Genomic DNA, 26,954 nt, shown 5'->3' on the forward strand with positions numbered 1-26,954 from the left:
TGATAAAATCGAAAAATTCTCTATACCATACTTTTTATCGAATTGAATTAAAACGAACCTGTGTAACATTAATTATTTGATAAGCCCATAATTTTTTTTCTTTAAAAAATGCATGTAATATAATAAATCATTCTTCTACTTCAATCTTCGCTTACAAATTAGACACTAAACCATCAAACAATTAAAAATTTAATGATAAGAAACAAATTATAATCTAACTATTAATACAATTATACCGAATCTAAAGAGCAGCAAAAAGTTTGGATTAAGGGTTTACTAAAAAAGGGGATTCTTACTTTGAATTTCCATTGTTTCATCAATCAATTCAGAGCTTACATTCTTCTGATTATCGCCTTCCCCAGATACGGTCTCCTCCAAAATCTCAAGATGGCTCTGTCCGATTCCACAGAGACTACTTCAGGTACTTTGTGTCTTTCTCGCTCAGTGTATAAAAATGTGGTTTTCAATCTAAGATATGTTAATTCATCGAAATGGGAATTGTGGGATCGGTTACGAATCGTGCCCAGTACTAATTGAACCTAGGGTTGATTGTTGAATGAATGAATGTGAATTCTGTTTATTTAGACAAAACAAGATAATGGGTTTGATTACTTTCAATGTTCATTTTGCAATTCAGTAACGAAGCAAAAGAAAATCATAATTCGAAATACCCATGGAGAGAAGCTTGTAGGCATATTACATGAAACTGGATCAAAGGAACTTGTTATCTTGTGTCATGGTTTTCGATCCACAAAGGTTATATGTCTTTCTTTTGAATCTATTCCTTTCTACAATCATCATGTGGCTCTCTCATTGTCTTCTATATGCAGGAAACCACAACTATAAGTAATCTTGCTGTTGCTTTAGCAGAAGAAGGCATCAGTTCTTTCCGTTTTGACTTCTCTGGAAATGGGTAAGTAAGCTTATTAATATGGAGAGTAAAACCACCCATTCATCTAACTTCTTTATTTTTTTTGGATTTTTCTGATGATATTATAAGATGAACATCCCTTAAGATGCACAATTTCCCCTTTTGTACTACTTTCTCTTCTAGTGAAAGTGAGGGGACATTTCAATATGGTCATTATCATAGAGAAGTTGAGGACTTGCGATCTGTTGTACAGTTCTTCAATGGAGGAAATCTTAAAGCAAGTACAATTCTTGGTCACAGCAAAGGTTTTTGTAAGATTTAAGCGCTCGGCCTACATAATTTATGCAGTGTTAATCCAGTTCCTTTTTTCAAAGCTATTAACAAATTTTTTTTTTAACATTTTTTAAGGCAAATGATGCAGGAGGAAATGTAGTGCTCTTATATGCATCAAAGTATCACGAGATTAACACTGTTATCAATATTTCTGGGCGATATAAGCTTGATAGAGGCATGGAAGAACGATTGGGACAAGACTTTCTGGAAAGAATCAAGAAGGATGGATATATAGATATTAAAAACAAAACAGGTGAAGTTTGATTGATAATCTCGGCCATCTCTTTCCTTAATTGACATGGGATTAATCTCCTCTTTACAGAGGAGGTTTACTTTCGCGTGACTGAGGAAAGTCTGATGAACCTTTTGAACACAAATATGCATGAAGCTTGTCTTAACATCAGCAAAGAAACAAGGTCACTATTCTGCTCGATTTTGTTAAATTTCAATTTTGTCATATAGAAATGTTGGATCAATATCTTCTATATGTGTATGTTGTACAGTGTGATGACAGTGCATGGATCTGAAGACGAAATTACTCCCATTGATGATGCCATTGAGTTTCCGAAGATCATACCAAACCATAAGCTATCCGTCATAGAAGGAGCCGATCATTTCTACACTTCACATCAAGCAGAATTGGCAGCAATTGTAGTGTCTTTCATTAAAGATTGCCTACAGAAAGGTGATTAAGATGCGAACTTCTTTCCTGCATAATAGAAGCCAACAACGGTTGCTATACAACACATGCTGCATCGGCTAACCATAATGACCCATTTCCGCTGCATCTGTCCATCACAAGGAATTCCGTTCTTGGATGGCTCTTCAGCTTACCCCATGCACAAAAAGGGACCTCATGCTGCTCAAATCATAACCTTCCTTTGTATTTTATTGAATCAATCAAATTATTGTAAGAGGGATTCCCTTGTAAGAATAGGTTTGTCTTTGTCTCTATATCATTGTAAATCTTAGTTTAAGATTCTTTTTATGTACAAACTTATTGTTTTAAAACATGATATCGTCTAAATCAATATTCAGAGATATTTCATTAAATAAAATTTAGTAGTTACTACAACTCTATCTATAATAATATCTCTTTTAGCCTAGCGCAAAATATGTGGATATCCCCGACCTTCCAAAGTGGCTCGAACTGAGTCACTTGTTAAGTGGCTCGAACTGAGTCACTTGTTAAGTGTTTGTGGGTGACTCGGTTAGAGCACTTGTTAAGTGTTTTACATTAGACTAAGATTGATTTCTGTAACACATTTGTTATCATCAACACTAGCCAGCAGATTCAGAAGTCAGTGGTCCGTCAAGTTGATTTCTTATCTCATTAAATGGGGACTCTTAATTTCAATTTCCATTCTTTCATTACTCAGAGCTTACATTCTTCTGATTTTCGCCATCCGCAGCTACGCTTCATTCCTTCACGCAGCCACACAATCCGAACAACTCTCAAGATGGCTCTGTCCGATTCCAAAAACGTGGGAGGATTGACTACTTCAGGTATATTAATATCATGACCCTATTTTGTCTCTTTCTCGCTTGTATAAAATGTGGGTTTCAATCTAAGATACATAATCTCATCGAATTGGGATTCGTGGATCTGCTACCAATGACAATGAGACAATCGGAATCGTGCCAATACAAATCGAACCTAGGGTTGATTGTTGAATGAATGTGAATTCTGTTTATTTTGACAAAACAAGAATACGGGTTTAATCACTTTCAATGTTTTTTTTGCAATTCAGTAACGAATCAACAGAAAATCATAATTCCAAATACCCATGGAGAGAAGCTTGTAGGCATATTACATGAAACAGGTTCAAATGAGCTTGTCATCTTGTGTCATGGTTTTCGATCCTCAAAGGTTAAATTGTCTTTCTTTTGAATCTATTCCTTTCTACAATCATCATGTGGCTCTCTCATTGTCTTCTATATGCAGGAATCCACAACTATAAGTAATCTTGCTGTTGCTTTAGCAGAAGAAGGTATCAGTTCTTTCCGTTTTGACTTCTCTGGAAATGGGTAAGCAGCTTATAGATATGGAGAGTAAAACCAACTATTCATCTTACATTTTGGTTTTTAGTATCCACAATTTCCCCTTTTATACTCTGTTCTCTTTTAGGGAAAGTGAGGGGACATTTCAATATGGTCATTATCGGAGAGAAGCTGAGGACTTGCGATCTGTTGTACAGTTCTTCAATGGAGGAAACCGTAAAGCAAGTACAATTCTTGGTCACAGCAAAGGTTTTTATCCGACTTAAGCTCTCAGTCTACTTATACTTTGTAAAGAAATGCTCATGAAATCAATAGAGTTTCCAATTAATTGAGAAGATGAAATGATGCAGGAGGAAATGTAGTGCTCTTGTATGCATCAAAATATCACGATATTCCCACTGTTGTGAATGTTTCTGGTCGATATAAGCTTGATAGAGGCATGGAAGAAAGATTGGGAAAAGAATTTCTGGAAAAAATCAAGAAGGATGGATATATAGATATTAAAAACAAAGCAGGTGAAGTTTGATTGATGGATCTCGGCTCTCTTCCTTGTGTAATTGACATGGGATTAATTTCGTTTCACAGGGGAGGTTTTATATCGAGTGACTGAGGAAAGTCTGATGGACCGATTGAACACAAATATGCATGAAGCTAGCCTTAACATTAGTAAAGAAACAAGGTAGTCTGCTCGATTTTGTTTAAATATTTTCCAATTTTGTCATGTACAATAATCTTGTATATGTGTATATGTTGTACAGAGTGATGACAGCGCATGGATCTGAAGACGAAATTATTCCTATTGACGATGGCATTGAGTTTGCGAAGATCATACCAAACCATAAGTTATGCATTGTAGAAGGAGCCGATCATTGTTACACTTCACATCAAGCAGAATTGGCTGCAATTGTTGTTCCTTTCATAAAAGAAGGCTTTCACAAAGGTAATTAAGATCCACACATATTTCCTGCAACTGGACAGTTATAATTATTGGTTGTCAAAACTCAACTTACCTTCTTTTGTATTTTATTGAATGAATTGAATTAACTGTAACAATATCATCTGCTGGGAGTCAAAACCGCTTCCTTTTAATGATTTCCCATCTTCTCTGCTGTTTGTGCTTAATTTCATTATGCTCAAAATGTTTTGTTAACCAAATTCATGCGAAAAAGAGTGGTTTCGCAAGTCTGGTATATTGTGCAAAAATGAGCAGGTAGGTTTATTCATCTGTTACTCAGTTGAAATCACATTTGTGACCACTGACCACCTCAAAACAAACTCACCAAAAAAAAAGATACAATCATTGAACTTTTACCTCAGAACTTAGGTAAATTAAATCATGATAGTTAAAGGGTCAACAAATCTTATATAAGAGATCAAATATATATATAGGTTCGATTCAAACTAAGACCTCTCTAATTTAAATGTGATAGTAAAAATTATCCATATTTATAATAAATTGGTATAGTTTAAGCAAAACATTACATAAAAAAAAATTAAAAATTAAATAATAATAATAATAATAGAAAGACATAAGAGAAAGAAAAAAAGACAATTGACTCAAAAAGTTGCACAAATATATTATTTGAAATATATATTTTTACTAACAAAATAAAAATCCACTAAATAAATTATTGCTCAGATATGGGTTGGAACCTAAGCAAATTTCTAAATTTATTTAATTTTTTTTTAAATATCTCATTTGAATATTAATTTATATGAAATAACATTTTAATTATAAGATCCAAAAATTTGAGTAAAAAGAATTAAGGTGAACTTAAATAAATAACTATAAAATTTTGAAAAAAGTGAGTAAATAAATGTATTTTTTTTAATAATTAGATAAAAAAAGCAGTAAAATTATATTGATTTTTTTTTTTTTAAATAATGGAGTTATGTCACATGTAAAATAAGATATGTATAACTTTAATTTTTCGGACTCCATCCCTATATATATGTATATTATTTTTCTTTCAATTTTTCCAAAACCTTTCTCACCAAGTTGGAGGTTGCTTGATATTAAATAATTATACCATTTCTAAAATAAAAGGTAATTGAAATTAAAAGAATAATAATGATTGTTGCTAGCTAGCTCGAAATTAGGAAAAGTGGGGGGTGCCTGCGGCCAATATAAACTAGATTCAAACATAATAATGATATGTTTTTTGAGAGTAGCTAGCTTTATATATAATAATTTGACATTAATTAATTTTTAACGTCATATCTTGAGTATAGTAGCCCCTCGTGTGAATTATATAAATAAATCCCGTTCCCATTATAAACTAGCTTTACGGCCTAATCATAATCATCATCACCAGCACGAGCTCATAATGAGCCTCCATCCCAACTTAAATCCCATCATTCTATGTTTGTCTACCCGATAATAATCCGATAATCGTGGTAAGTTGAGATCGAGGAGGGAGAGAATGTTACCTGATCATGTTCAAGGTTTGAGATCAGGAAGGGAATGTGCGAAATCAAAACTCGAAACCTTGCACCTAACTATATTAATATTAGAAAGTATATATAATATTTTTTTGGAAAACGACTTATGCATTACATTAAAAAAAAAATGGCATGGATTCGTTTCTTCATTCTAGACTAGCTCTAAATTTGATAATTAAAAGAAAAATAAATGAATCAATCTACAAACATGAGTAAAGAAAATTACAAACACGAGTTTTTAAACATCTAACGCGCCTTATATAAGATTAGTTTGGTGACTTCTTCAAACTTAATACCTCTCAATTTTGACTTAGCTTAAGGTGACTTTTCAAATGTCTGATATAGGGTCTGGTATGAGTAAAAAAATATAGAAATAGAGATATCCGTCAGAGTCGGTTAATAAAATAAAAGTCAGGTTCAAGGACAACTAGGCTACCCTATGCCAATAAACCACTATTTCGAAAAGAAATAAAAAGTTTAATTGATTATGAGATTTTTGAATAACTAAATCTTAACATTAATTTCTTCCAAATTTAATATATGACTACATACACCACAAACATGTTTTGGATTCCATATTACAATGAGGAATGATACATGCAAACTAATTAATTGAATATCTTTTGCCCCGGCGACAAAATCATTTTCGGATCAGACTGAATTTTCCTCTCGACGAAAGCCTCCCATTTCGAACCAAAATGGCGAATCCATTCTTCCTTGCTGCTTTTAGTCGAAATATATTCCTTCACTTCAATTCCAGTTTTCTTGCAAAAATCTAACACTTCTTTATTCTGATTGTCCAAAGTTTCCCAATCATCATCCTCACTCGAATGCAATAATCCAATAGTGTAGAATATCTCTTCATTTGGTATGACAGCCGACATCCTATCATCCCACCTGAAATTCATCAACAATTCAAATAAATAAGTTTGATCATTTAATTAATTAAGATGGAAGGGGGATTGATTGATTGAGTTTTTTTTACTTGTTTCTATTCATTGGGTAGACTAAGAGAGGTCCCGTTGCTTTCCTCTGTTTGTGTATGATATTGACAAAAACACCCTCATTGAAGTCCATAATACGCGATTTCGGTACAAATAAATTTAACCATGGATGAGGGACATCCCATAGACCTTGTGCTTGTAGCTTAAGCTCGCCTATGCGCACCCTATTGAGAAAATCGATGTAAGATGCATCTTTCTTGAAGATACACCCGTCAATAAAGCTCAAATCTTCTAGCAACACGTGAACTTCCTATTAAAATTAACCAAATGAAATTCCAAAATAAATATTAAAATACATTTTTCTTCGAAAATTATATGTTAAATTTAAATTGAACCTCATTGATTGTATTGGTGGAGTAGTGATCATCACCATAATACTTGACAGCTTCCAAACAATAGAGAATCTTGTGGTGGGCTAACAATGAATTGATTCTTGATTGATCATTTAGAGAAAAGAATGAAGATCTCCAATTATTTGGAGGGCTATTATCCATTATTAGAGAACCCTCTACATAATTTAATCCATCATTCATGGAGATGAGCTGCTCTTGGTCTCTAGTGAAGGCAGAGAAATCATGGTATAACATTCTCACCCATTTCACCTACAAAATAATAAATAAAATAAATTTATCCAGATTTTATTAATATTTAAAAAAAAAATTGGGTGGTGGGTACCTTTTTTGGAGCCTTATATAAAGGAATTCTTGCTCTTGTTATAATCCCAAACTGACCAAGCCCTCCTAGAACTGCATAAAAGAGCTTGGAATGTTTTTCCTTTGAACATGTCACAAGCTCTCCTTTCCCTTTTCAAATAAACAAAAATTAAGATCAAATTCACATTCTATGAAATTAAAATACTAAATTAAGAATTCATTACAATTATATATTGACAAGTTGGCTTATGTTGCGTAAAAATTTCTTAACTTTTTCAATATAATTCATTATTTGTTTCTATAAATCATAGAAAATATGGTGAAATTTATGTTTATTCACTCGTTTTATCTGTTATTCTTTTAGATAAACTCAAATTCTTGGATTGGCTATCATGGTAAAAAAAAAACAATGAATATTAGTTGATATATACTTTTAATTAGTACAAAGCTAGATTAGATTACTTTTAATCTGTTTTTTCATCCTGGTATAGGTTCAATTATTATCTTTACATGGGATTTTCGATAACTTTAATGTTTTTTTTGGTCCTTATTGCTTAAATGAAATGAATATTGTAAAAAAATAACAGTAATATTAACTTTTAATTGTATTTAGAACCGACATGCAAGAATATATATATATACCTCAATCAATCAAGTAGTAGGTGGACCTAAAACTAGAAATGTAATCCTAAAAAAGAAATAATAATTAATCGCACTTTTTTTGGAATTCTTGTATACTCAACATTAAATGAATTCCTAGAAGATATTGTCTGGATCTTCTTATGACATATTTTATATGCTGATCATATCATTATATTTGAGACATAATATTTTTTAGTATGCAATAACAAAAGGAAAAGATCGAGCATACCAGTTATAACGTCTAATTCAATGACGTTATTAATTTGAGGACCATAACGAAAAGTTTGACCACTAATTCCAGCATTTGATAAAGTGCCGCCAACCGTCAAGTAAAGATAATCCGTCCAAGAAATTGGCGCAAACCCATATTGAATTGTAGCCTTAAGAACATCAACCCATAATTGTTCACCACCAGCATCAACACAAAATCCAAAATCAGGATCTTTTAAAACCCTAACTCTGTTTTCATTTCCAAAATGCATCAAAGAAGTCATCTCAACTACCACTCCTTGATGGACCATGGCCTGCCCTTTCACAGAATGACCACGGCCCCTTCCCGCCACCCCAAAGGGAGTCTCGGACTCGTAAGAAAATCTCACGAGTTCCACAATATCCTCGACGGATATCGGGTAAAGAACCGCGGCTGGTTTTATTCGAACAATCTTACCGAAATCTCTAGACGCCAATTCTATTGCATTGGCGTCTAGACGAAGTCGGTTTGCAATATCTAGTGAGAGTAACTCTCGTGGGAGAAAGTTACTGATTTTTTGGGCCATGGACATTAAATGGCTTAGAATGAATAAGATAATTAAAAATGAAGGGTTTAGAGAAGAGTTGTTAACCATTGATATAGAGAGGGAATGGAAACAAGATTTATATTTATTTATAGAAGATTATTCTATTTATAGATGGATAGAGAAAGAGAGAGAATATTATTGCATGGGGGTGATTTTTCAAAGATACGGTATAGAAAAAAAAGTAGTTTACTTTTACACTATTTATATGATTTAAATTTCTTTACGCCACGGAAACCCTATTTCAAACTGTTAGAGTGTACGACGTTGTCTACACAAATCTTATTTATATGTCTTTCAAGCTAGCAAGAAAAAAATTAAAAAAAGAAAAAAAATACTATTGTTTCGAATATAATTTTCTCCTAACGATTACATAATATAATTTTTATTCTTACCGTGATTTATTTTTTCCACGTAGCTGTCAGGTGATGGGTCGTTGTGGAGTCGCGACCCCAGCGTCGCTCTCTCTAACATTATCAAAAAAAATTAAAGAATTTAATGAAAAAAAACAAATTTAAAAATAAAGTTGCACTTGCTAGAATAAAAATTCACTAAACTACTATTTGATACATAAAGGTTTAGTATATATATAATAAAGTTTTCTAGAGATTATTACTTAATTGGTATCATTTGCTTAATTAAGATTAATGATGATAATTTAAAACTGCTCCACGAAAACCAAATTGAATTGTCCCGTTTGAAACGTTTTTTTCTTGAAACCGAGCGAGAATGAGACGGAGATGGTATTTGTGTGTCTCGCCTGCCCCGATCTCACTCCGAACACTGTAAACATAATTAAATATATTAAATCACCAATATATTTATTTATTCAATATATTTTATAAGAGTAGAAAGTTTATTTCTTTATAATAATATAAAATTTCAAAAAAAAATTTGTTTATATAATTTTGTTTATAATTTTTTGTTTTTTTAAAATATTTTATTAACGGTATCCCGTAAAGATTTCCCAAAATCGAACGGGCAAAATGAAATAAAAACCGGGCGGGAATGATTAATACATTTTCCGCCCCGTTGTCATCCCTAATTAAGATTGAGTTTCTTTTACCTTAGAAAAATGTTTAATTTAATTTGATTTGATAATAATTAAGACGGGTTAATTTATATATATGGTGTGCAATATTGGGGAAGAAAAGTGGTGAGAATTAGGTAAGGTTTGAAAAGAATATTTGAAAGTTTACCATGTATAAATGATTTTTATTTTTCTTTCATGGAAATCTTATATATGAATCAAGGCAATATATATTGTTAATGAATGGCATTCAAGTGGTTAGGGGAGACATCAACCAGATTCTTTCTTCATGCTAAGATCTTCAATATATATATTTTTTAATATATACCTTAAAGTCAAAAACTATGCTATAAATTATAATTACTATACCCATGATGTCTCCATTTTTGTGAACAACTTAGAATTGTCTATCTTCTAGATCAAATGCATGGTTGGCAACTTGCACTCCCGCCTATATTGATTTTCTCTATCAATTCATAAATTCATATAAAAAAAAGTAAGGCAGCTAAGGCTCGGATAATATTGATTCGATTCTTGTTTAGAACGATTTAAATTATATTGTAGTTCATTGAAATTGATGTCCTATATATGTTATCATATACCTAGGGATGACAATAGAGAATTGGGGCGGATAATTCATTTATCATCCCAACCCGGTTATGTTTTGGGGATTTTTTTTACTGTCAACCCCGCTCCATTTGGTTTTAGAGAATTATTGCGGGACATCGTTATATCATAATCTTTAAATAAAAATTAATAAAATTATAAAAACAGATTTTTTAATATTATATATATTATAATGTATTTAAAATTTATATTATTATAAAGAAATAAACTTTAAATTCATATAAAATATAATAAATAAATATATTAGAGATTTTATATTATTTGATTGTGTTTATTAATGTTCGAGTCAGAATCCGTATAAGATCGGGCGAAAGACACAAATATCATTCCGATCTCGTCCCATTCCCGATTAACTACTGCCTCATTCCCGATTCTCGATTCCCGATTAACTACCGGTCAAACAGGAAAAAACCACCCCTAATTGACATCCTTACATGTCCATCAATTTTTTTTTATTATTATAGGTATATAATTAGCTAGGCTAGCCCCCTGCGAAAAAGAAAAATATGTAATTTTACTTTTATGTTACATATTGTTATGGCCGGTTGGTATAAATAAATTGATTAATGGGAAAACGTTGTTAAGTACAGGCAAGACAAAGACAGCTGTGACCATGATCAATAAGGTGGACAATAAAATATTTTATTTTTTATTGCCCATTTAAACTTTATTCAATGCCTAAAATAGCATTTAATTTCCAAAACATTTATTATTATTATTTTCTTTTCTAAATAATAAATATAAGCCTATATATATGACAAATTACTTGTGCATGATCTACCATATATATATTATTATTGCTGGATATTTTTATTATTATTATTATTATTATTGAATTATATATGAAGGCTCGTTTATATATGTAATACTATAGTACAAGATATCACATGGGGTTGTACAAATATTCTACAACATATGAAGCCATGCATATATGTCTATTATTTTTTTTATTAATGTAACTTTTTTAAAGAGACAATTTCATTAAATTCCATAGTGGCATTTATTGTGTTTATATCGTGCAGATTGAATTCCAATTATATGACTATCTTCAAAATGCATTGATTAAAAAATATACTAGCTATTTATTTTTAAATTATTGACTGCATATTGAATATTTGTAATATTTGAGATTTTTTCAGACTAAATGATATAATATAATATAAGGCTAAGGCTAAATTGATCCAGGTTTTTCTGGGTTCTCTTTTAATTTTTATAATTTTTTTTCTTTATCCCATCATAATTGTTCTAGCTAACCATCAAACTTATTTCATAAATTAAAATACTAAAATTATCTTATTTTTATTAAAATTTTAAATATAAAATGAGAAATTTTAATAATTAAACCAATTAAAAACTCAAATAACATAATTTTGTTATACAAAATCCAAGATCAAATCAGAGTTGGTTAGAATCCATATCCATAACACTATAAAATTGAAATGGACATTTCAATTTTCAAATATCATATCTTTGACCTAAAGATTTCACAGACTAGAATAGTCTACCCTAATTTGTCTAAGTACATTCAAAGCTTTGAATTATATATGAAACACAAGATATAAAATCAACAACATTTAATTTAGTCTAATTGAAAATCAATAGTTAATGCGTTCATAAGGAATCTCTACAAAATCTTAACCAAAGTATTTTTTATTTTTTGAATATTCTTTTGTTATTACCCAAACAATCATCAAATCATTATCCAAATAATATTTTCTCAATAGAAATATAAAAAAAAAAAACATGTTTCATTGTCGACCTCGCAGCACAAGCGACATCGGGTCGACTCACCCTAGACGATTTTTTTCAAATTTTAAAGTGAAATTAATAAAGATATTTAATATTAGAATTAACTTATATAGATGGTTATAACTTCCTTGATTGGGACAGACAAAGAAAGACACAATCACTAGTGAAAAAAGAAATTAGAATTTATAGCAAACAATATTGTCAAAGATTCATTAGAGAAGAGACAAAAGATCTTCTAGAAGATTAGAGGCTGTGTAAATGAGTGTTAACAATAAATTTATTATTATTATTATTTATATGATCATATATATATCCCACGAGATCACGTGGTCCATCCCCTCCCCACTATTCCTTTTCCATTAGCAAAATACAACAGTTATTATTTGTGTATGTCCTACACCTACTACTTATTTTAATTAATTCATTTCATATATATATATATATATATATATATATATATATATATATATATATATATATATATATATATATATATATATGTGTGAAAGTGATGATTTGTTTTTCTATTTATGTCTATAGTTTTATTTTTATGAATAATTATATATGTAATGGAGGGAATTATGAAATTAAGGGAGTTGAATTTGAAAAATGATTGGGTTGACATAAGTAAGCAAGTAAAAAGAAAATTAGGAATAAAATGAGCAAATAATATAAGTTTTTGTCATTTTTTTTTAAATTAGAAAATATTTTTTTTGTTGAATTATTTTGAAACCCACCTAAGTCCCTTGATAAATCTGCCATACTTTAATCTATGTAAAAATAAAAAGCTTAATTGTAGCTTAAATCAATTAGTTTTAAATTTTGCTTCCACTTATATTGTCATTTATTTTGTTCATTGTTTTTTCTTTTATAATAAATTCATTAATTTAATAGAAATTATTTAAGAGCAACAAAAAAAAAACAAAAACAAATAAATATGAGTTAATTGACTCTAATTTCATCGTGAGGTCCCAAACAATACAACTGATTTTTCCGATCTAACCTCTACCAAAAATAATAAAGATAAAAGACTCATCTTTTTAGTCTAGCTCTCTTAGCGCATATTCATACTTTATCACTCACCAACCACCAGTAAAAAAAGAATTTGTAGTTTACGGGTTCTCAAGTGATGATTTATAACGTCTGTCAAATACTTGTCACACAATGACAAGAGATTACATTTCTATCTTCTTATAATACATACATACACATCACTTCTAACTCGAATTAGCATGTGTCTTATATATCACATTTTTATTATATATATATAATCTGCACACAGAAATTAATAATTAAACTCTTGTTGAAATTGAAGATGAATTAATCTAGTTACTTGTTATTGATGATGTGATAGAATATGAAGAATCTATATCTTGTACCGTAAGATCTACACTTAGATGTGTCATAAATATTCTTGATGTCTAAAAAAGAACACAAGTACCATTATATTACAATAATATATATCAATGTTTATACATTTATGGATAATAATCTCTATGAGATCATATTATACGATAGTACATCCTCCACATCGATTCCAGCTTAAAAGTTTAAATGCATACTAGCTAGCTAGCTCTATCCGTTTGTCTATCTAATGTCTCACATAATATATTTTAATTCTTTAAAATTACAGTTTTTATTATTATTAATTAGTAGTAGTAGTGTGACAATGAAACAAGTATTTATATTATATATATAATTCTCACTTGTATTATATTTTAAATGTCTTAAGTTTTGATTTCCAATAATATTCAATAGCTCTAAATTGAAACTAGTCATAATTGTAGTAGTCAATTTAACCACACAAAATAATAGAACATAATAGACAAAAATCTTACCTACAAAAATAAAATATTATAAATTATATTTGTCAATGAAAAATAATCCTCAATATAAATCAAAGTAGGTAATCATAATCTTCATAATTTTTTTTTTCAAAATAAAAACAGTAAAAGACTTCGATGATGGGCAGTGTGGTTATTGGATTTTTTTTTAGGTTTTCATCATAAAACTAATTTAATAAAAATTTAAAGAAATTCCAATAACTATTCAACACCTCAATCAAATTAATTTATCACCACAATCATCTAATTAATTTTTTTTATCTATTAATTAAAATATCAAAATTATCTTTTATTTAAATTTTTAATATAAATTAATTATTAAGCAACGTGTAGAGAGAGAAAAGAATGTATAACCTAGTTTGGTCATAAATATTTAAAAACATGTATTTTAATTATAATTAAAAAATGATTTTGGGGGAAAAATTAAGTAAAATCAATTCATCAAAATACACCCTAACCCTAACATTCTATATATATATATATATATATATATATATATATAAAAAATTGCCCAACATTATTTCATAAATCGATACTCAATAAAATATTTATAAAAAAAATAAACAAATAAAAAAAAAACTTTTTTTTTTTTTTTTTTATCAAAATCCAAATCTGGCTCATAATTGAGATTTTAAAAAAGTTCATTATATATTTATTTAACACGACTACACGAGGTGATAATAAATAATAATCCTATCATTCTTATGAGAGGCAGTGAAAAAGGAATGGTAAAAAAAAAAAAAAAAAAAAAAAAAAAAAAAGTGTGGTGTCAATCAAACACGTAAACTCGATTGTCTGTGGGTTGCTTATCACCAAAATGCATTGCTTTCTTGCGACCAAACTTACTTTTCACATTTGTCTCACGATAATATATTTATTTAATATTGCTTTTTGTTTTCACTAATTACTTAAAAGAAAGAAACGTAACGTAATTTATTTATTTATTTAAAACACTTTTAATCACATGAATAGTTTTTAACCTTAAGGCTGCGGTGTCTATGATACTTAATTTACCCATTTTTTTTGCAAATATATGGGCTATGGAATTACCACTTTTCTTTTCTTATTTACAAATTGAATTTCTACTTAAATTCATCTTAATAAATAAAAAAGTATACTTTTATTTATGTATATAAAATGTTAGTATCAATTTAAAGCGTTTTAAACTAAAATGAAACTATTATCAAACGTAAAGAGATTGACTTGGATGGTTTTCTGACGGTCTCATTCACGTATACCTAATTCAATTCTTATCCACACTGAAATTCTATTAGAAAATAAGAATGGTAATTCAAATTCTTGAAAACTATAGCATTTGTTTTTAATAATTTTGTTATTAGTTTAAATAATCTTCTAGAAACTCAAGAAATAGTCACAAGCAGCAGCCCTAATTTTGTTTTGAAGGGGCAATAAATATTTCACCCGGCCCTGAACTGTCTCAATTTATTTATAAAATAAATAGGCTGCTTATTTGCGCTGTAAAGTATGGGCTCCAGAAGATGTCTCTCTGGGCCGGATCCGGACTTAGGGCCAGATTATTTGGAATTTATTGAAGTCTACAGCCCATTATGTTTAACATTTTCTTTTGATGGGCCAAATTGTCTAGGGCATCGAGTTTGCAACCCATTATTTATTTTAAATAGATTTTTAGTTAAAAGAATATAAAGTTTTAACAAATGTCATGCTTTGCCTTAAGCTTAAATGCTGTTATTTTAAAATGCATGGATTATTTAAAATAATAATAAAAAATTTAATTGTATATATATTTTAAAGTCTAGTCCTTTGAGGAAAAACAATTGGACAAATTTGTATATTCTTTTGAGAATCTATAATTTAAAGTCTGGTCTTTTGAGGGTTTATTTGAAAAGTTAAACATTATGTCTTTAATTTAGTATTAAAATTTCAAGAAAAGATAGAAGACATGCCAAATAGATTTAAGCATGATTAAATACTCAATTAGGAACACATAAATACAGAAAGAAAGTGTCGGTTTTGATTCCTTTTAATATTAATTAATTTGTCATTTAGAATAAATAATTGAGCTGCTCCCTTATTTTCCGTAATGGTGTCCCTTGAATACAATCTCCATTCTAATTAACCAAATCTTGGTAAACAGTTTGTAACGTAATTAAGTATTATTTTTTCCTTAATTAAGATGGTTGACTGTATTAGTTATTTAGTATAGGTTTAAATTAAAAGAAATAATTTAGGTAACGAAAATACAACAAAAATAAGACCACAAAACCAACATGGTCTGCCATAATATAATGTCTAAAAAAATAATAATAAAGTTACAAAATGATCATGTTTAAAAAAATTTTATCTCGAACATGGCCATATTGGAACATTTGAGTGGAATATAGACTGAATCGTCTATTTTTTATAACATGGCCAATTTTTTATTTTATTTTTTATTATATTTTTTTTTCTTTTATACAAGTTAGATTCGTGACAATACTTTCTTTCCCAATTTCGTTGCTTTTATTGCTCCTCTTAAATTAAATAGATGGAATCGTGTTTGTTGGATATATGAATGATACCCACATGTAGAGCATCTTTAATTTAATTATCTATTTTTTGTCTTAATACTTAATCCCATATCTAAAGACAAATTAAGATTAGTTGAGCTGTCAAACACTATTTACCACATGCAACAACAACAACACACATAAGAAAGTGAGTGGAAAAAGAGTCCAATAATAACCATTAAAATAATCAAAATTCAACCCTAAATTGATTAATTAACTATTGTCAACAAATTTCAAACTCTAATTGATTTTTTTATGGTTGATTTCAAGACTACAATTCATGACCTGATACAATTAGTTTTTCTGACTGAAGTGTATGAGTTTTCACAATTTTGAACTCTAAATTATTAATAATTTTTAAAGTAAGATTTATTTATTATTTAAAATAAACTAGTACAATATTGAACTCTTATTTAAACTTAAACGTGAACATTTTAGTATTAATTGATTTTTTTTTTTGAAATAAGAGTTTATTTAATAATAATACTTCATTTCATATTATTAGTAAGAAGAAATTGATATATAATGATATGTTATTTGGGATTAAAAATTTGAATTTTTTTTCTTTTCTTAAATTTTAGTTTTACTCATAACGGTTTCTCATACTTTACAATTTTATTTTATTTTCAATTTTTTTTTCCAGTTTTTTATTACTTTTCTTAATTATTTTTAGTGACAGTACCGGTTTTATGTGTCGACATTTTTTAAACTTCACAACTTAAAATATTTTATTATTAATATTATATGAAATGAAATTTTGTCCTTAACAGTTTTCTACATTATTATTTTTTAAACTGTTTAGTGCCATCTAGAATAGAGAAATGAGTTTCAAACATTTTTAACTTTTTATCTCTGTCCTATGATCCATGTAACTGACTAAAGAAAAAAAACATTAATAGTGTTTTTCAAGAAATGATACATGAGCTAATCAATTTGTGTATTTATCATTATCCTATTACCATATTTCCATTCTAAAATTATACGTGAATTTGCATAATATGTTTATTTGAAAAATCATACTAATGTTACATATGTGCCCTCCACAAAGTTACAGCACCTCTCTCTCTCTCTCTCTTTTCTGAAAGAGTAAGTTTTTGGTAGTATGGCCTGTGAATGTTGTTTGTTGGTTGTGCTTCTCTCTTAAGATTTTAATACACCATTTAATTACTACTCTACTCTTTAGGTCTCCTTCCTTTCATCTTGAACATGGGAATGTCAAAGCACATCCAATTTCAAAGTCCTGTACTTGCAGAAGCTCATCTTCTTGCCAAACCAATTTCAGGGAGATTCCATAACCTCTCTACATTGCTTCTCTCTCACTTTTCAGGACCACTTTTTTAATCTCACAGCTTCCCCCATTTGGTGTTGCTTCAAGTCACCACTTATTCTAGTTTATTCACTGCGCCATCTCCTTCCATTTTCTTTCATCTTCATCATTCAATCATTCAGGAGATTAATTCAGATTATTCAAGATCGCATTTTCAGGAATGGGTTTGTCTCAGAAAATGCAGTTCTTCATGGGTATCTTCACAACTGCAATTGTTTTGGCTGCTCAAGTATCCACAGGTTTTTTTTATATGACCCAGACAGACCGACCAATTTTTATTCATTCTTGTTTTGTCTGCATGATTAAGGAATGAGGAAAACAAGAAACATGTTACAATAAAATTACTGGCGTTTTTCATTCTTAGCACATTAAGTGTTTGATACAATGATAAGCTGAATCTTCAAATTGGTTTTGTTTACCAGGATCGGATTCATCCCCATCTCCGGCAATAGTTGGAACCATGGTAAATGCACCTACTCCTTCTGCATCTCAACTAAATGGTAAGGTTCCATAAACCATGAAAATTAGATAATATCACAAAACTTTGACAGCTTCACTTGATTTATTATTCACAATCACCACCATCCATAGAACCGAGTAGTCAACCTCCTGTGCCTATTCGTGGAGCAGCACCAGCCTTATCGCCGATTAATCATCAAGAAAAAGAACCAATTACTATGAATCCTACCTATCCTCCAGCAACAGGTATAAAATGATCACTTTTTATGATTGGATGGATGTCTTGTTTGAAAGGATCTCAAATCTCAATGCCAATATGTAAAAACTGTATAATGTAACTCAATTCAATAATATAATTTTACAGATTTCAGTTCAATCTTCTTCTCTGAAATTTGAGAAAATATTTGTTTTCTTGTTGTTTACCAGTTGCATTGCCTTCACACCTTTCCCCGCAACTTCCACCAAACATCCAACCCTATATTATGCCAGGACCACGAATAAGTATGGCAGGCTTCTATGGCCAACCTCTCAGCATTTTCTTCTTTCTCTTTTCCTTTATTCATTTATAAACTGTATCGGCTGATGTCATATATAGTTCCTCCTGCACCAGCGCCAACCAATGGAGTAAATAATACACCATCTGTGAGGCCATTTCCGTCAAATCTCCCTGGTGTGCCTTTTTATGTGCTATAATGAACGATTTGGTTTAAAAATGATCTCGTTTTGGAATCACAAGTAATATTCAGTGTCTGTCAATGAATTGCAGTTCCCTTCATGTCACCTCCAACCATATCTCCTGCAACCGACCCTGTACGATCTCCATTTAAACCACCAGGTGCAACATAATGACATATATTTGTGATGCCAGTCTAAAAATCTATGTATGAGTCAGTTATCTAAACTTCTCTTGCAGAACCAAAGGTTCCCGCTGCTTTAACTCCCCCCCCTACAATAAGTCCATTCCCTCCAACTCATCCTTCACCAAAATCAGGTATAGTGAAGTGGTTTCTCTATGAAATGCCAGTCTAAAAATCTATGTATGAGCCAGTTATCTAAAATTCTCTTGCAGGACAAAAGGTTCCGGCTGCTTCAACTCCTCCCCCTACAATAAGTCCATTCCCTCCAACTCATCCCTCACCAAAATCAGGTATAGGGAAACTCTCTAAGATGTGGTTTCTCTATGAAATATATATTTTTTTAAGTTGGTGATATGTTTGGTAGCTGCAGCTCCTTCCAGCCACAAGATGGCCAGGCACTCAAAGAGTGCCACTAATCCCAAATCATCTCCCGAAATAGGCTATCATTCACCTGCTTCATCCCCTAACATTTCATCACTCAGTCCCCGCTATGTTAGGAGAAATAAAACGAGTCAGGCTCCATCACCATCTACACTTCCTTCTTCACACAAGCGAGGTTTGTCATTTTTCTTTAGAAAGGTGTCCTCAATCTTTGCGTGTTTCTGCTTCTTGTTTAACATTTCCTTTTTTGTCATGAATCCAGCTCCTCTATATCCTCCAAAACCACATCAAGGAAGTGCTGAAGGGATCCATGCTCCATCGCAGGATAGTGCAGGTAGCTAAGTTTTTCAGAGAAGTTGAATCCACTTTTAGAAAAACAGGGCTTATGTAATAACTTAAATATTGAAGATAACAAAAAGAGGATGTGATATTAGAGAAATGGGGTGAGATCATGGGTGTGACTTAGAAGAAAGGGGGACAGGGATACATTCTTTGCTTGCAATAATGGCCCATTGGCCTTCTATAAAATTATAACTTGTGAGGGTTTATTCTTTGGAGGAAGCTAGCACGCCTCCCACTTCAATCATGGCGTTCTTAATAGGATAGAAATTGAATCTTCCAACAGTTTTCCTCACACGTTGATTCTACATAACAGATTCTTCAATCTCTCCATCATTTTCCTCACGTCCTTCATCAAGTGCTCACATCTCACGTACACAAGCACCAACAATTCCATCTGGAAAAGAGACAAGTAAGTTAAGACATTCTTTTCTCTTGTTGTCTTTAAAATTTGAAAAGAAGAAGAAGAGTAGAGCTTCTTTAGTTGATGGGCAACCTATTAATGATGTTTCTTTTGGAAGTGCTTCATCATTCCCCAAAATTCTCTCCTTCTTGGTCTTCACCAAGTCCAAAGATACCATTGACATATCATGGATTACCACCTCCACCACCTAATGAAGGTATACAAAATTCTTCCCTTCTCCTAAACTGGAATACTAATTTTTTTGATCTGATATGATCTGATCGTTTTAGATGATGTTCCCTACAATTTGTAGAATGTTCATCCATTTCATGCACGGATCCGTTAACATATCCTGTTCACGGATCACCTTGTGTCTGTGTCGTGCCCATGCAAGTTGGATTGCGCATAACCGTTTCTTTATACACGTTTTTCCCTTCGGTTGCTGAGTTATCGGATGAAATTGCTTCCGGGATATTCATGAGACAAAGCCAAGTCCGCATTATGGGAGCAAATGCAGATAGCCAAGACGAGGAAAAGACTGTTGTTCTCATTGATTTGGTGCCGCTAGAAGAAAAGTTTGACAACACTACTGCTTTCCTGACATATCTGAGATTCTGGAATAAGCAGATAGTTTTGAAGTCTTCTTTATTTGGTGATTATGAAGTTCTCTATGTGCACTATCCTGGTAAGTGCTTGCTCCTAAATCTATGACATATACGAGCCTACATGGAAACTAGTATTTTGTAACACTCACAATCTCATTCGAAATCGTCAAAGTTAAGGGACATTGTTTTTGGAGAAAAACCTGTTACGATAATTTTATTGCTGAAATTGTTAGAAGAACAGGTCCTAATAGATAAAATAAACTTTCAAGCTACCTAAAAACCGAAAAGGGACCTGACTAGGACATGATTGTTTGTATAGAACAAGATTTAAAACAGAAATATAAGATACAAGATAAGATAATTGAGCATATTAAGGAACTATTTGTATATCTCTCTTATAGGTCTTCCTGTCTCTCCTCCCCCTTCAAGCACTGGCATCATAAATGGTGTGCCTAATCATGGAAACAATGGTAGGACAAAACCCCTAGGAGTTGATGTGAGTGGGCAGCAGCATCACAAGCAGGGGCTTAGCAGCAGCATTGTTGCTATCATAGTCTTGTCCGCTTTCCTATGTTTGGTTTTATGCAGTTTGTTTGCTTGGATTTTATTGTTTAAGGATAGAGAGAATCGAGAGAAGCTAACTCCCATAGCTTCTCTTCTTTCTGCATCAAAACCATCAGGGATTGGTGCATCCTTACTTGGAAGCATGCGGAGTTCTGCTTCAATGTCGTTTGGATCTAGTTTAGTGGTTTACACTGGATCAGCCAAGGGATTTAGTTTGATAGATATAGAGAGAGCAACAGATAACTTCAACAGTTCAAGAGTTCTCGGTGAAGGCGGATTTGGAAAAGTTTATAGTGGGGTACTTGAAGATGGTTCAAAAGTGGCGGTTAAGGTTCTTAAGAGAGATGATCTTCAGGGAGGCCGTGAATTTTTGGCTGAAGTTGAGATGCTTAGCAGACTCCATCACAGAAATCTGGTTAAATTGATTGGTATATGCACAGAGGAGAATGCTCGTTGCTTAGTTTATGAACTCGTCCCCAATGGAAGCGTCGAATCTCATCTTCATGGTATTTTGATCCTAGTTTTTATTTTTTCTAGTGGAGGTCACTTTAATCTGTTCTTGTGTACTTTTCAGGAGTTGATAAGGAAGCTGCACCTCTCGATTGGGGAGCAAGAATGAAAATTGCACTTGGTGCTGCGAGGGGATTGGCTTATCTGCACGAAGATTCAAGTCCCCGTGTGATACACAGGGATTTCAAGTCGAGTAACATCTTGTTGGAACATGATTTTATGCCGAAAGTATCTGATTTTGGGTTGGCTAGATCTGCAATGGATGAACAAGATACGCACATCTCCACACGGGTTATGGGAACTTTTGGGTATGTCAATATTCCACATATTTTTAACAAAGTTCATTTCATTGAAAGAAAAGCAAATAATTGTTATTTACTCACACTACAATGCTACATGACACTTTTATAGAACGATTTTGTATATTAAAGTCATGTTTGGTTGGGGTACTACACTATTGAGATAGTACAAGTTATCACAATGATTTCTTCTTTGTTTGTATTGAACAGATACGTGGCTCCAGAATATGCAATGACGGGTCATCTTCTAGTGAAGAGCGACGTTTACAGTTATGGAGTAGTTCTTCTCGAGCTTCTAACAGGTAGGAAACCTGTGGACATGTCTCAACCGCCAGGTCAAGAGAATTTAGTAGCATGGGCTCGTCCAATGCTCTCCACAATAGAAGGTTTTGAATCGATAATAGACCCGTCTCTAGGACCTGATTTTCCTTTTGATAGCATAGCCAAAGTGGTTGCAATTGCCTCAATGTGCGTCCAGCCAGAGGTATCTCATCGTCCTTTCATGGGTGAAGTCGTGCAGGCTCTGAAACTAATGTGTAACGATTGTGAAGATGATGCTGTGTCAGTCGAAATGGATGCTGCTAGAAGCAGCAGCAACTCCGACATGTTGTTCAATCATTTACAATATTGCCATTCCCCGGTTTCAAACTACTGTTCTGGGCTCGACGCAGAAAGGGGATTCACTGTCTCGGATATCTTTGATAATTCGGTTAGGCTTGGGCGACAGAATACAGGGGTGTTTCGTGTATTTTCTAGTTCGGGTCCTTTGAGACTTGGAGGAAGGACTAGGGAGGGACTTTGGAAAAAGCTGAAGAAATTATCGGGTGGAACAATGAGCGAACATGGAACTGAATCGTCTATATAATGATGAACTTCTTGCTGGAATTCTTCGATCCAATTTGATGAAGAATTTCCAAATCTTAAATATTTTCTGGAATGGAAGAAACCAACCATTTGTTTTTACTAGGAAAAATATTGGTTTCTTTCATTCCTGAATTGTGTAGTGAGTGTTTCATGTTTGTGCCACGGACTGCATTTCTTTCATTAATATAAAAGAGTAAAGAGTCCGTAAAATTTTATTATTGTAAATAAATATTGAAAAGGAGGTAAATAAATTAAAACTATTGAAAATGATAATCTATATGTATAATATATTTGTTAGATTTCCACTAAAAAAACTTAAAAGTAGGAACACATACTCTATGAAGTATTACCTTAACTATAAAGAATTATTTGATGATTTATTTAAAATTTTTAGGATACAATAATATGGGAAACATAAATCAAAATTTAAATTGTAAGCAATCTAAAAAAAATTATAAATTAGAAAGTTACTATTTTTGTATGTTTTTTCTGGAATATTTTTAGTGTAAATCTATGTGAGTTTATTTTAAAACAATTTCCTTCCATTTGACCTTTATTTTTAACTATTAATAACCAAAATATTCACTAATGACAGATTTTGATTTATTATTTATATTTTGTTTTGACATTTTATTTTTCAGAAAATATTGCTTGACCTTTTTTTTAAGAAAATATGATTTGACATATTTGTTTCCAATTTTGTTTTAATTTTTCGGTTTTATTTTTTGGTTATATATATATATTATAAAATTTTATAAAAGTTAATTAAAGATAAATATTTTTTTATTAAATTTTATAAAAGTATTTTAGTATTTTAATTAATTATTAAACTAATTAGATGATAAATAAATAAATAATAAAGTTATTCTAATAAATATTATATAATTATGTTAATTATTATTTTTTATTTTTTTAAAAAAAGATCCATATATATTAAAAAAGAAAAAAATCGTTTAAGAACAAGACAAACATGACATAAAAAAGAAGAAAAAACGGTACTAAATAAGTTATCGAGCTCGTAAATTCTCGAGAAGAACAATTAACTCTCCAACTTCACTTTACTGCTTTTCTGAACAAATATAAAAAAAACGTCACAATAATAATATTATGATTGATACGTATCAGACATTTCTAACCAGACAGTCCACTAAAAAATAATGGAGATGATAACACAACTATGTAAGTCTGTCATATTAGCCATATTAATCCAAACTTCTCAGCAACTACCCAAAGACTCGGACATCACCCAATGAATCCCAATAATACTTTATAAAAGACTCCAAATATTAGTCACCCCTCGAAAATACAAAAGTAAATGAGTTGATTTTTCAATCTCTTCGTAACACAGAATACAATTTTTTTCATGCACATATAATTCGTTAAATTTTCACTATAAATAACGCTTCATTCAAAATACGAGATCTTTCATGTAATCTTTAACTCCTAAAGTTTTTTCAACAAAAATTATAATTATGTTAATTAATGTCTTAATATAATCGATACTATCCGTCACATATCCAAATAAATAAATGGAAGGTTGAATTGCTAATTAATTAAACATGTAATCTTATTTTTATTTTTGTATTAAAAGATAAAGAAATTTCATTAATATATTATCTTTGGAAAAAAATAGTTAAAACCTATCCTAAATATGTAATCTTATCTTATAAACAAGTAAACAACTTATTAGATTTTAAAAAAAAAAATTAGATATTGTTGATAACATTTGACCAACATTAATTTCTTAGATAAATTTTAATTAGGAGATAGAAACCACATCAAATAAAATCTAATTAAAATCTCAATGTTAGAATTTGTATATATGCATTTACTTAATTATGTCATATTTTAGTAAAATTTTATTTCATTGTTAAAAATTGAAATTTTATAAATAAGTAACAATAAAAGATATCAGTACAATTGAAGAAAAGACATTCAAATATTATGTCGACTAAAATTAATATTATTTGTTCATTCTTTATTCTAATTTTGTGTTTATTGAATCTAGCCTACTCAAAATCTTGCAGGTCAACAGATGGCATAAAATGTTGGTGTAACAAAGTACCATATCCGGAAGAATGTCTCTACCACCTTAGTCAGTTCAAAAACCTCGTTATAAACGAGGACCGAGAATTCCTAAGAATAATGATCAAGACAGCCGCGATCGAAGTCATGAGAGTTGGCGAAATCGTAAAAGTGTTGGAATCGAGTGCTAGACGTTGCAACATTACAATAGAGAAGGAAACATGGTCTCATTGTTCTAATCTGTACAATCTTGCCTCCATCCATCTTCATAACATTCTAGACATCTCCAACAATCACACAGATTCCGATACACAAACATGGCTCAGCGCTGCCTACACGAATACCCTCATTTGCGAACGAGGATTTTCACATTCCGTCGGCCAAAATCCTTTATCCAATAACAACAACATCACGGCTCTTATAAGGAATTCCCTAGCAGTTAACCAATATTGGTCGGAAAAAGTCATCAATCACAATATTAGACAACATTTACCTAATGGAAACCGAAACAGGACATCAAAACCAATATTTTTCAAGGCGGATATTAAAGTGGCCAAGGACGGAACTGGGAAATATAAAACTATAAACGAGGCTATAACTGATTTGAGAGGATGGAAAAGGTCCAACCACAAGAAATATGTTATTTATGTTAAATCGGGAGTTTATTACGAGAAAATTATAATTCCTGTCGATCTTAAGAACCTCGTATTGGTCGGTGATGGTATAAAAAAGACTATAATTTCTGGTGATGACATTGCAAAAATATCCGGCCTCTTGGGATGTGCAACTCTAAGTAATTTTCCTTCTAAATGTTTTGATAACACATTTTTTTTTTTTTAAATTATTCAATTTGAAAATTAGTATTTTTTTAAAAAAATTATTCAAAATTTGAAAATTCTTAACATATGCTCTACTATTTAGTTACTAGTCTCAACAACTTTACCTATAATTTAAAAAACAAAATTATCAGGTGTTTATGGATCGGGATTCATTGCTCAAGGCATGAGCTTCTTGAACACAGCCGATCCCAAGAATGGACAAGCAACTGCAGTAGCATCCGTATCAGGGTCTTCTTCCAATGTAGCATCGAGGGACACCAAGATACCCTTTTCGCAGGGTCGGGTAGACAATTTTATCGCGAAAGTCTCATATCAGGAACCGTAGATTTCATATATGGAAATGCAGCAGCCGTCTTTCAAAAATGTACCATAAAGACTAGGCCACGAGGCCTAAATGTCATAACAGCACACGGTCGAGATAATCCACATGACAATACAGGTTTCTCGTTTCAATATTCATTGATAATCCCATCTAACAACACGTTTTTGGGAAGGCCATGGAAGACATATGCTCGAACCGTGTTTATTAAGTCGTATTTCAATAAGAATATCGACGAAGCTGGTTGGTTAAAATTCAACGATGGATCGGACGTCGATAAGTTATGCTATAGAGAGTATAAGAACAACGGGCCTGGATCTTCTATTTTGAAAAGAGTTAATTGGAATGGGTATCGGGTTATGGGTTATTTGGAGGCTCAACAATACTCTGTTTCAAAGCTCATAGATGGTTGCTTGTGGCTTCCAAGTACCAAAGTGCCCTATGACCCATGGATTTAAATATATATATATAATAATTATGTAACTACTTATTACATTTATACATAATAAAATAAATAATATATCTAGATTGATTTCAGACAAAAATTATTTTGTTTTACACATGTCATGATTACAGTGTTGTCGAATAAATGCATAAGTTGAACGCGATCACTGAATATCTGGTTTTTTCTTTCGAACGAGATGA

The 26,954-nt window shown here is 31.1% G+C and overlaps 6 protein-coding genes across 6 annotated transcripts; 5 read left to right on the forward strand and 1 right to left on the reverse strand.

Annotated features, from left to right (window-relative positions):
- The first annotated feature begins 310 nt into the window (after positions 1 to 310).
- LOC124912142 lies at positions 311 to 2,165 on the forward strand. Its single transcript, XM_047452706.1, has 7 exons — positions 311 to 421; positions 638 to 756; positions 831 to 913; positions 1,055 to 1,176; positions 1,293 to 1,457; positions 1,527 to 1,620; positions 1,708 to 2,165. Exons 1-7 carry the CDS (start codon positions 388 to 390, stop codon positions 1,895 to 1,897), a joined length of 807 nt encoding a protein of 268 aa, XP_047308662.1. The 5' UTR covers positions 311 to 387; the 3' UTR covers positions 1,898 to 2,165.
- Positions 2,166 to 2,470: 305 nt separating this feature from the next.
- LOC124912143 lies at positions 2,471 to 4,294 on the forward strand. The gene is made up of 6 exons (XM_047452707.1): positions 2,471 to 2,710; positions 2,956 to 3,232; positions 3,333 to 3,454; positions 3,556 to 3,720; positions 3,791 to 3,884; positions 3,964 to 4,294. The coding sequence occupies exons 2-6, from the start codon at positions 3,144 to 3,146 to the stop codon at positions 4,151 to 4,153; spliced, it is 660 nt and encodes a 219-aa protein (XP_047308663.1). The 5' UTR covers positions 2,471 to 2,710; positions 2,956 to 3,143; the 3' UTR covers positions 4,154 to 4,294.
- A 1,851-nt stretch (positions 4,295 to 6,145) lies between these two features.
- Positions 6,146 to 8,791, reverse strand: LOC124911594 (cytokinin dehydrogenase 3). Its single transcript, XM_047452095.1, has 5 exons — positions 8,176 to 8,791; positions 7,327 to 7,454; positions 6,987 to 7,253; positions 6,633 to 6,901; positions 6,146 to 6,544 (listed from the first exon to the last, which is right to left on the reverse strand). Exons 1-5 carry the CDS (start codon positions 8,789 to 8,791, stop codon positions 6,256 to 6,258), a joined length of 1,569 nt encoding a protein of 522 aa, XP_047308051.1. The 3' UTR covers positions 6,146 to 6,255.
- Positions 8,792 to 17,594: 8,803 nt separating this feature from the next.
- Positions 17,595 to 18,873, forward strand: LOC124911859 (proline-rich receptor-like protein kinase PERK9). Its single transcript, XM_047452391.1, has 4 exons — positions 17,595 to 18,084; positions 18,268 to 18,345; positions 18,437 to 18,550; positions 18,731 to 18,873. The coding sequence occupies exons 1-4, from the start codon at positions 18,006 to 18,008 to the stop codon at positions 18,871 to 18,873; spliced, it is 414 nt and encodes a 137-aa protein (XP_047308347.1). The 5' UTR covers positions 17,595 to 18,005.
- A 5-nt stretch (positions 18,874 to 18,878) lies between these two features.
- Positions 18,879 to 23,344, forward strand: LOC124911858 (receptor-like serine/threonine-protein kinase ALE2). The gene is made up of 11 exons (XM_047452390.1): positions 18,879 to 18,974; positions 19,071 to 19,139; positions 19,382 to 19,451; positions 19,526 to 19,717; positions 19,805 to 19,876; positions 20,198 to 20,293; positions 20,403 to 20,501; positions 20,598 to 20,969; positions 21,291 to 21,959; positions 22,028 to 22,271; positions 22,473 to 23,344. Exons 4-11 carry the CDS (start codon positions 19,549 to 19,551, stop codon positions 23,125 to 23,127), a joined length of 2,376 nt encoding a protein of 791 aa, XP_047308346.1. The 5' UTR covers positions 18,879 to 18,974; positions 19,071 to 19,139; positions 19,382 to 19,451; positions 19,526 to 19,548; the 3' UTR covers positions 23,128 to 23,344.
- LOC124911596 (extensin-like) lies at positions 18,887 to 19,470 on the forward strand. The gene is made up of 4 exons (XM_047452098.1): positions 18,887 to 18,974; positions 19,071 to 19,139; positions 19,218 to 19,308; positions 19,374 to 19,470. The coding sequence occupies exons 1-4, from the start codon at positions 18,887 to 18,889 to the stop codon at positions 19,468 to 19,470; spliced, it is 345 nt and encodes a 114-aa protein (XP_047308054.1).
- Positions 23,345 to 26,954: the final 3,610 nt, after the last annotated feature.

This window comes from Impatiens glandulifera, chromosome 8 (genome assembly GCF_907164915.1).
Source record: "Impatiens glandulifera chromosome 8, dImpGla2.1, whole genome shotgun sequence".
Taxonomy (NCBI): Eukaryota; Viridiplantae; Streptophyta; class Magnoliopsida; order Ericales; family Balsaminaceae; genus Impatiens; species Impatiens glandulifera.